General features: G+C 34.8%; 1 protein-coding gene across 1 annotated transcript; it reads left to right on the forward strand.

The window, feature by feature from the left end:
• Positions 1-5,586: 5,586 nt before the first annotated feature.
• On the forward strand, positions 5,587-6,504 carry LOC102002398 (olfactory receptor 1013-like). Its single transcript, XM_005363324.2, has one exon. The coding sequence runs from the start codon at positions 5,587-5,589 to the stop codon at positions 6,502-6,504; it is 918 nt and encodes a 305-aa protein (XP_005363381.1).
• Positions 6,505-11,328: the final 4,824 nt, after the last annotated feature.

An 11,328-nucleotide genomic window follows, 5' to 3' on the forward strand; every position in this document is an offset into this window, starting at 1 on the left:
AAAAATAAATAAATATATGAGTTCTCAAAAAAATAAACAAAAAACAAAAAAAAAATGGGCACACGCTCATGCCCTAGCATGCATGAAGTGGTCATAGGACAGCTTTGTGAATCTGCTCTCTCTTTCTACCTTCACAACCTGTTTCTGGGTTCAGAGAACTGAATTCAGATTTATGGGCTTATGACACAGCACTTAACCTACTGAGCCATCATGTTGGTCCCCCCAAATGGTATTGTTACTAAAACAACAATAATACAATACTTCAAGTAAATGAAAATATAATAAAGTCTTTTTATTCATCATTACAAAACAGATATTTTTAAAAATTAAAATGATAAATACCAATTAAAAAAAACTAATCTTTTATATATGAAAAAGAACCAGTCAGCTCTTCTTTAAATCTTTAGGGTACATATCCATTGGTTAATAGCTTTTGTTTTATATCAGGAGGATAAGGACAGAAATGGATATAAAGAATTGATCATCACCTTTTCATCAACCAAACCCAGCAGGAGAGCACATCAGCCAGTAAACAATGGGCTGCTTTGTTCTTGTTTTCTGACCTTTTAACGCTTTAGAGTTCCACATTCAACTACACGTCTTTCTAAAATTTTACATTGTCTTCTTGATTTTTTTCATCTCAAAGTTATTTAAGAAAATCATTTTAGTTTAACTTCATTATTTTCAAAGCTTTGTTCCAGCTGTGATGCACTCCAAGACTCATGAATGCATCTCCTGACATAATTGTTACAAGAATTTAAACTAGCTGGGTACTGGGATTCAGCTGTTAGTCATTAACTTGAGCTACAATTCATGCAGTTCCTTAGTTGAGACTCACAAACCCTGGCTGTGAAACATAGTCTTGTATTTATTTTTGCACATAAATCAAAACTCTGTATAAGCTATCATGATTAATATCAAATTAGAGAGTACAGTTTAGGGAGGGGTCATCTTCTTGACATTCCACAGATAAAAATGCCCAGTGGAATGGGATGTTTCCAAGAGATAAACACACTATATTAGAGGCAGTGGAGCTCTCCCCACCTCCACTCAGGCCATGCAAGATACTAGAGAAATGGGGCTACAGCAAACATGTAAAGGCACAACAGAAGCAAAAGACACTTCAGGGTCTGCAATCCCGTGACCTTGCATAATCAAGATCAACCTATGAGAGGTTTCCCTTCTGCTGGGCTGACACCTGGAACTGTAATTGCAACTTGCTGTTCCTCTGGCATGGCCAGCAGCGTTTTCTGAATATTTTTATTTATTCTTTAAAAGTTTTATTCACATATACAATGTATTTTGATCTTATAACTCCTAATACTTCCCTTCATCTTCCACTAGTATTTATCAACCCATCTTTCTCTGACTTCATATCCTATTTTATTTTTATTATTATTATTATTATTTTCACTAGTTCCCTGGCTCTAAATAGTGCTGACCATGTGCTAATGGTTGTGCAGGCATCCACTTGCAATATAGACACAAACATGTCCTGAAAGGAAACTGACTCTCTCTCAGAAACCACCAGCTACTTCTCAGGTAGGAGTGGGACCTCAGTAGCCCATCTTTATTTGTACTAAAAGTTTGGCTGCTTTGATCTCACGCAAGTCTTGTGAAGGAAATTGTAGTTGATGTGAGTTGACGTGTGCATCAGCCATGCCATACCCAGAAGACAATATTTCACAGCTCTCCTCCTCATCCTCATGGTCTTATATTCTTTCCAACAACTCTTCTCTGGGCTTTGCTTGGGTGAAGGTTGATACAAATTACCCACCTGTGTCTGAACCCTCACAGTTCCTTATTCTTGGCACGTTTTACCAAGTATGAGTCTCTGCATTAGCCTCTAGGCACTGCAAAGGAAAAACAAGCTTACCTGATCAAGGTTGAGAGAAGTACAAATCTAAAAATATAAACATTCATATTAAGGTAATTTGACAGTATGAAAATTTATTTAACAAAGCACTATTATAGAGTCCCCCTGGCATTATGATCTTCCCTTTTTGACCAGAACACAATACCAGATATTAAATCACTCTTGTGGAGCAGGCCTCAGATCCAATCAGAATGTGGGCACTTATATAACTATCATGCCACTATTAAACCAATTTGAACAACTTACCTGATAGGTCTGTACTGTGGCATGAACGTTCCAGCTATGGGTAAATTCCTTGATTTCTTTTATTCTCCAGAAACCTGTGGTGTTACCTCTATGTTTCAGAAGGCTAATCTGTAAAATGAGAATAATCACATTTATGCTACAAGATTATTTTATGGCTCACTGAGTTTATGTTTATAAAGTACTTAGAAAAGTAGCCAACACTGCAAAATGCTTTGTAGAAACTATTATGATAATGTCAATGTTAGTAAATTACCCTTACTATGTCATGTTGCTAAAAAAGAACAATCACATTAGCCAAAGTTGTCACATTATCAAATAAGGCATCTTTCTAATGATTTTAAATTCAAGTAATGATTGGTAGGTAATAGTAAATGGGGCTGATGCAAAATCTATCTACATAGAAATTCAGAACGAGGAAACTTTGCCCCAAAAGCAATGCGACTAAAGATCCATTGCATTTCATAGAGTCCTTGAGGACTGGAAATGTAGCTCAGTTAGTAGAATGCTCATCTAACCTTCACAAAATCTTAGGTTCAATCACAACTCATCATATAAGTGAACATGTGGTGCATATCCGTAAAGATGGATGATGGAGAAAAGATCAGAAGTTCATGGTCATCCTTAGCTACAGAGAGGGCTCAGATGAAGCCTAAGTTATGAGAGTCTGTTTCAAAAACCAGTTGTTTTAAATTATCCATGTAGTAAACTATTTCTCTACTGCACAACCTCATCGTCCTATTAAAAGAAACATGAATTTTACACTGAAACTGCACTGGGCACAAACCCTAATTGTATTATCTTGTCTTGATATTTGTAAGGCAATTACTTCCATACATATGTGCTTGACCACAGTATTAATTGCAGTATGTATTTCTGAGTTTTTGAAAATAGAGTGCTTTTGTAAAGTGTGGTTTCCTATACATAATACTAAACATGATCTTAGCCATTTTTTGTATTTCACTTTGAACAAAAAAAATTAATGGACTTTTGTTTAATTGCCTTTCAGGCACTTTCAAAACTGTGAACCCCTGAGGTAGGAAAGAAATCATACACAAGGGAATCTGAGCAGGAATAAGTTTCCTGGATCTGCCCTGTAGTCTTCTGCTGGTTGTGACTGTGGGAATTGCAGGTAAGTGTTCTATCCTGGGTAGCGACAGCAGAACCTTTCATTAGTTATCTTTCACATGAAATACATAGGGATCTGGGAGAAGAACTATGGAAGTAGACCTGTAAAGATACAAGAAGGACAAACATTCTAACTTCAGGGAGGAACAACGAGGAATGCAACTGAACACATCCTATTCAAGGGCAGAAAGAGGGTAATGGCAGATCTTACACTTCCCTGTGACAACATCTCTTACCTCTTGGGGTTATCCTCTGGTCTCTAGGTCAATATAGCCAAACCTAAGAGAGCCACAGAGCCCAGCAGCCACTGATAACCTGAAAGAAAGGAATGACTTTCTGGTTAAGTAGCAGGGCACACTCACAAACACACAAAACTTGCTCTTGAATAATTGTTAGCTTACTTAGCAAACCCCAATTTGGTGATTTTTTTAAAATTTTGCAAATAATGCTTCAGCTCATAGAATATGAGAACTCTAAGGAATAAATGAAATACTATATATGAATTACTAGCTGTGCTTGAATCAGAAAAAATTGTTCTAAATAATTAATTATGATTTTTATATTGTTAGTTGTGAGCATAGTCTTTTACGGCTGAGCCATCTCTCCAGCCCAGATTATGATTTTGATAAATAAAAACTAAGAAGACTATCATGAGAAGTCAAGCAAATTAGAATCAGAAGATATTAGGATTCAGATTAAATTCAGAGGTTTTCAGGGATTTTTCCCAATAGAAAATCTTTGTGTAGTTATAGCTTTGCTAAAACTATTTTTATTTTGTACAAATTATTTTACAATATATGACACACAATTTCATAGAAAAAGTCAAAATGAAACTTTATTTTGAATAGGAAAAATATTAAATTAATGAAATATTGATATTAAATAATTGTTGGTGATCAGTTGAAAACAGATTAAAAACAGGAGAAAGGTCAGGGAATAGATTGTAGTAGATTGCTTGAACAACATATTTTAAAATTCATTTGAGATTATATTAAAAACTGAGACTACAAAAGTTAGAATTATAAAGATACAAGAAGGACAAGCATTTTAACAGCAGGCAGAAACAACTAGGAATGTATTAAACACATCCTATTCAAGGACAGAAAGAGGTAATGGCAATAATGAGAAGAAGTGTAGGGAATCTGAGCAGAAAGGTAATGAAAGCCATGGCCTCACCACCTTTCCAAGATTATGGACATTTTTCCGAATAGGTTCAAGCATAACTCAAGTGTTTAGAACTAAAGAACACCATGATAAACTGACATTTACACATAACCAACCACTCTGGATGCCATGTTGACTCAAGCCAGGCAAAGAAAGAGCTAGGAGTTATCAAGAAGGTGGACAGGTTTATACAGGTTAAAACAAAACCAGCAACAGCAGTGACTTCATGACAGAGGCACACGTTAGAGCAGTTGTATACTGGCTGGATAATGGGGCTATTTTGGTAAATAATCAGAGTCAGTTTGAAGCTAGAACTCAGTAAAGAATGTGACTGACTGAATTTCTACAATGTGGAATAATGACTCTCTCCCCAAGGTAGGAAGTGCAGGGAGGAACGCACAGAACTGCATTTTTCCTCAGACTCTCAAATGACCTCTTATTTAAGGATATTAGAGCCTAAGTACTAAAAGTATATGAGAGAACATAATCAAGAAATATAACATTAAAAATCCTTCACACGTGTTGACCATTTAAAGTCATCAGGATATATTCATAAAGACTGGTGGGAATATGAAGGAGAAGCACACAATTGATTCATCAGTTTTTTCAAAATTCAAAATATTGAATAATGATGCCAAGAATATATAGTAAAAAACAGAGCAAAGAAAAGCAGGCAGCTATGAGAACCTGGTGAACAGGCAAACAGTTTGGCATTCAGCAGAAAAAAGCAATGACCTTGTCAAATACTATAGCGATCAAGTCAGATTAGACAAATTTAATTATATATATATATATATATATATATATATATATATATATATATATAGTCACATGAGGCCACTGAATTTGTCATGGAGTAAGATTTTAACAGCCTCATGGTGCATCATATGTCTTTATATATTTTAATCAGAAATAAATCTAGTTATTAAGATTGATATTAAAAACATGGATATTATTAATATAAACACTTCTCTAGTTTTTAATGACCATACAGATAAAAAGCATTTGTCAGAAATTTTATTTGGCTACCAAATAAAAATTATTTCTAAAAGAATCCTTAGAGTGTTGCATCTGAGATTTCCATGATTACCATGAGGAATAGTCTGATTTACCCTTTTGCATAGTAATTAGTAAACACTTCTTTTCTATCTTTTAAGGTGAGAATCTTTACATCCATGGAGAGTAGCAACCACACAGTATCTGAGTTCATCCTCTTGGGATTCACCTCTGACCCTGTCATGCAGCTGGTCCTGTTTGTGCTGTTTCTCATCATGTACACGTTGACTATCCTAGGAAACAGCACCCTCGTCGTGTTGATCTGCAGTGACTCCAGACTCCACACACCCATGTACTTCTTCATTGGAAATCTGTCTTTTCTAGATCTCTGGTTGTCTACTGTCTACACTCCGAAGATCCTAGTTATTTGTATCTCTGAAAACAAAAGCATCTCATTTGCTGGCTGTGTGGCACAGTTCTTCTTCTCTGCTGGGCTAGACTATAGTGAGTGTTACCTGCTGGCTGCTATGGCTTATGACCGCTATGTGGCCATCTCAAAGCCACTGCTTTATTCCCAGGCTATGTCTATAAAACTGTGTGCATTTTTTGTAGCAGCCTCCTATATGGGTGGCTTTATTAACTCTTCTATCATCACCAAGAAAACTTTTACCTTTGACTTCTGTAATGACAATGTCATTGATGACTTTTTCTGTGACTTGCTTCCGTTGGTGAAACTGGCTTGTGGTGGGAAGGATGGATACCAGGCCCTGATGTACTTCCTCCTGACCTCCAATGTCATGGCACCCATCGCCTTAATCCTGGCCTCCTACCTCTTCATCATCGCCACCATCCTGAGAATCCGATCTACTCAGGGCCGCCTCAAGGCCTTCTCCACCTGCTCCTCCCACCTCATCTCTGTGACCTTGTACTATGGCTCCATTCTCTACATCTACTCTCGCTCCGGCACCAGCTACTCTTTAGGTAGGGACAAAATTGTTTCAACCTTTTACACCGTGGTTTTCCCCATGTTGAATCCTTTGATCTACAGCCTGAGGAATAAGGATGTGAAAGAGGCTCTGAGCAAACTCTTTAAGTAAATCAAGATCATTCATTTACTAGAAGCACAGAGAATGTGAAATGTACTTATGTGAATGTTGGTAAAGGTGCTGCTGATCTCACCCTTAAATAGGTAAAAGTATTTCCACCATTCCTGCATGACACTTCAGGAGACCTACTTTAGAAAGAAGGTTAAAGTATGTACGTACAAACACTTACTATAAAATATGTAGGCTTGTGTTGTTGCCACATTATCTTAGATTACAAATAAAACATAAAGCTTCTGATTCATTGTCTAGCTTTGAAGAGTGACAGCTCACCACTGTAGCAGAAAATCTGATTTGTGAGTATATAGAGACCAGTATGTATACAATTATTAGCTCTTAATGAGATCAATGTATTTAATTCATTTCACTATTTTCCTATGGCTAGAAACAAGTGTTTCTAATATATTCCTTTACTTAACAATATGAGTGAAACTAGAAAATATGCCATTCAAGAAGCAAATGACTGGTTCCCAAACTAAAACTATGATAGCAAATAAATTCTTAAAAACTATTTTTATTAGAAACACATCCCCCTGCTCTCTGCTTTGAAGCCAGGGTCTCTCAATGCACCATATACAGAGAATGGATTCTAATAATTTGAGAGAAAAGTAAGTTTCCTTCTGTAAATACAGATAATAAAATATTAAGATACCATAAGCATGACTGATCAAAGTGTGTGCTCATTTTCATTCTGTATGGAAAGGAACCCTTGGCTCCAGTATAATCTATAAATTATAGTAAATCTAAGAAAATAGAAAGGTGAGTATAGTCAAATTGTCATTGGGTTCATAGGGTTGACATTTTAGAACACATCCAAGGCTATGGGAAGTTCCTTCATGCTTTATGTGAAGGGTTATAACCTCGAAGTATTCAGAGGAATCTTCTACATGTATTTAAAATTTCAGTATAAACTCTTCAAGGAATTTGTTCAAGTGGAAAAGTTTGCAGTTCTTAACATAACTGAATTTCATAGTGTATCGTCAGATATACACGTTTTAATAAATTAAGTTTTTAGAATTTACTTTTTCCTTTAGATTCCATAAGAACATTTTCATGGAAGTCTATAAATGGTTGTGGCAACATTTTTTAAAAAATCATTTACTTTATTTCTTGAGATTATAATATACTTACATCATATCTCCAAATCTTCTTTACCCTCCATCTCATCCCATGCAACTCTCTTGCTCTCTTTCGAATGTGTGGTCCCTTTTTCATTAATATTAACATGAATGCATATTAATATGTATTTGTAAATACTTAAATACAACTTGTTACTCTGTATACTTCGTGACTGTGTGTGTGTATTTGCAAGGTTGACCATTTGATACTGGATAACTAATTGGTGTTGGTGTTCTTTTCCATTAAAAAGGCATTTCTCCTGCTCACAGCACACCTTAGTTACCTATAGTTCTTTGTGTAGAGTTAAGGTGTCATGAGCTTCACCTTTTTGACTTTGACATGCCTATTGTTATTGTCGTTGCTCAGTTCATGTTTTGTATGTACAACTTTGCAGGGTATGTTATAATTCATTCACAAAATGTTTTAGACAGGGAACATTTTAAAAGGGTACATGACTTTAGAGTCACTATGTCATAAGTCTCTTGAACTTAAATATTCTACTAAAAAACTCAGTTGTTTGCTGTATTCATTTGTATTCTTCATAAAAATCAAACAAGTATGATGTCTGTGTGGGGCACAGGCTCACATGAAGACTGGCACTATTTATCTTCCATGTTGCTGAGCAGGCTAGAAACCTAGAGCATTCTGTGCTCCACAGGAAGCTCCAAGCAGAAACTCTCACATTTACCCATCACTTGCGCTACTGGGAATTGACTCTTTCTTTTCACTTGCCCTCACCTGAGTGGTGATCTCACTTAAAATTACCTTGCCAAGCACTCTTCTCTAAAATGTGCTTCAAATGATACTGGGTCAAACTATTTCATTGGTTTTTAATAAGAGGCAGCCAGTAAAAAACCATAGACACTAAGCCTGGCACTCCCCATTCTTTCCTGGTGAATCTTAATATATTTATAGTGATATACCTGGATCTTATAAACTCATAAAATGCACACACACAATCTCTCTGGGTGTTTCTCTGTCTCTCTCTCTCTCTCAAGGGTATATGATATATTTTCTGTTCTATATTCTGCATTCTTAATAAAGTAATTTTGGAGAGATATATGCCTTTACCTATTTATTAGTTAATTACCTAACCCTCTACAAACATTTATGAATAAATACAGTGCAGGGATTATGGTAGGCCTAAGATATTTATACAGTGAGCAAAACCAACAAAGACTAAGTCATCTCAAGGCTTATGGTTTGGAAACTATTTAAGAAACATAAAATCACCAGTATATGAAATTTTGAAACATAGGATGTGTTAAAAGTAAATAAAAAGTTTACTTTAAAAAGAAATCATTAGGGTTAAAAAGAAAACCCATTAGGGTTTTGAATTTTGATTTATTCAGTTGTTACAAAGTCAGATTCTCAAAGATCAGTTGATAATATCCAAATTTAAATGTGTTATCTTGACTTTCTCTGCCCATTTATTTAAAACCATGCAACAATTAAAAGATTAGTATTTCTAACTATGTTGTCAGAGAATAATATCCAAACTACATGATATTTGAAGTATCCAATAAAATAATTCCCTACCTATCAAGTTTGACTGCCATGGATCAGAGAAATAGAGTTGAGAGAGTTCCCTGGTTATCGTTGTATATTGTTTTTCTTTAATGTCTGAACGCAACCACAGCCTAAGTACGATCTAGATCTTAAACCCACATTAAAATGAATCTGCTTTATGCTTTCTCCCCAGCCTTCCAAATTAAGTCCTCTTGCATTTACAAATCTGAGTCTCTGTGAGAGATCAGGTGTGGTGGAAGCTGCTGTCACTGTGCCCAGGCCTCTCATTCTTCCAATGCAAGGTAAGTTAGACAGCTTCACTATGCCAATAAAACTCCAGTATTCTTTTCAAACGTTATTTCTTTGATTCTTGAGAACTTGCAAAGACTGTAGCAGCAAGCACAAGACCAGGTCTGCCCAGATCTGCTGCATATATACTATAGTTCAGTATTTTCCGGGACTCCTGAGTGTGTGAACGAGTGGGTCACAGATTCTTGTGCTTTCCCTTGAGATTTTTTCATTTGCCTTATCCAACTTTGATATGATGGTTTTGTTTTATTTTAGTATATTTAATTTTTGTTATGTTTTGTTGCTGTCTCTTAGAAGCCTGATCTTTTCTGACTGGATACAGAAAAAGAGTGAATCTGGATGAGAGCAACAGTAGGGAGAACTATAAGGAGTAACAGGAAGGGGATTTGTAATCAAGATATACTGTATATGTTATATATATGCAAATACATACAATATAAGAAAATCTATTTTCAATAAAAAGTAAATAAAAGTGAAACAATAGTTTTAAAGTTTTTGTATTGTAATGCATTAAATAAGAAGGACATTACATAATCTGAATATAGTTTTGAAATTTGAATAAACAGAATTTTGCTTCAAAAAAAGGACATTACTTGTGTCATTTGTAGTATAGTTATAGTCAGACTACAGTGTGAAGAGTACAGTACTGGGTCTAGCAGGTAATAATATACATTTAAATAACAATCAGTATCTTTTTCAGAGAGTGAAGGATGTAATACTTTATTTCTAAAATATCAATTGAAAATTAACTGGATAAAATAATTAGGTCATTCTGACAACACCAATTTTCTTTTCAATAGTGAAATTCCAAACTTGAGTTTTAGGCTCTTTACTTGCATGTATAAGAGTTTAAATATTTCAATTACAGTCTTAAAAAGAATAACTAAAATATCAACTGATCCCCTGGATTGTGACATTCATTTAACTGTGAGTTGACATAAAATACCTGAACAAAGAAAACAACAATGGGGTCCAAAATAGAGCTGAATATTTGTTACCTTGTGTAAGCCTTTTCCATTTAGTTATTATATTTTAATTCAATGGAGCTTATATTGAAATAAATCATAAATATTAGTACTTATACTCTTAGGTTAAAGTAAGAACCTTAAAATGATTTAATTTATATTATTTATTTTAAGATTTATTTTGCTTTTAATTATGGGAAGGATTTCTGGGCTTATGAATATATGTGTGCTTGTTTACATGTGCTTATAGAAGGCAGAATAATCTGATGCCCCTGGAGCTTAAGTTACAGGCAGCTGTAAACCACCCATTGTAGGTACTTATCTGCAGGGACAATACATTCTCTAATGTCTGAGCTAATCTCTAGACCTTTATTTTTATTTAACCCAAAATACCTCTAAGGAACATTTGTATTAATATCCCAGTGCAAAAATGGAAGTTTTACACAAATGTCTTTTATGTGTTTAATTACATTTATGGGAAGAACTTTAAGAGACATGTCACTAAGAATACTAATTTATAAAACCTTGAACAAATTTCTAGCAACCTAGCCATTGTATCATTTCCATATTTGATACAATTCATGTCCAAAACTACAAGGTCAAACTAAGTAAGAGAAAGCAATCCAATTCTATTTGATCTTTTCCCATGACCATCCTGACCAAAAAGAGGGGGTATGTTATTGTTTTAAAGTTAGTATTGCAAACCAACAAGAATATTACATTGAAAAACTCATTGTTACATAATTGGAATAGCTTAAGTTTCAAGAATGTATTAATCATAATTTAGGAGAAGGTTGCTAAGGTTTTCATGGCTGTTAGGACATTGTTTTAACTTTAACTATGATAGAAATAGTACAAACATGTCTACAAGTCAGTTTTTAATCAGCCATAATTTGTAAAATGTAACCTTTCATGC

This window comes from Microtus ochrogaster, linkage group LG9 (genome assembly GCF_000317375.1).
Source record: "Microtus ochrogaster isolate Prairie Vole_2 linkage group LG9, MicOch1.0, whole genome shotgun sequence".
NCBI classification, from domain to species: Eukaryota; Metazoa; Chordata; class Mammalia; order Rodentia; family Cricetidae; genus Microtus; species Microtus ochrogaster.

Coding starts and splice junctions, on each gene's coding strand:
- LOC102002398 (XM_005363324.2), top strand. CDS start 5,587: ATGGAGAGTAGCAACCACACAGTATCTGAGTTCATCCTCTTGGGATTC.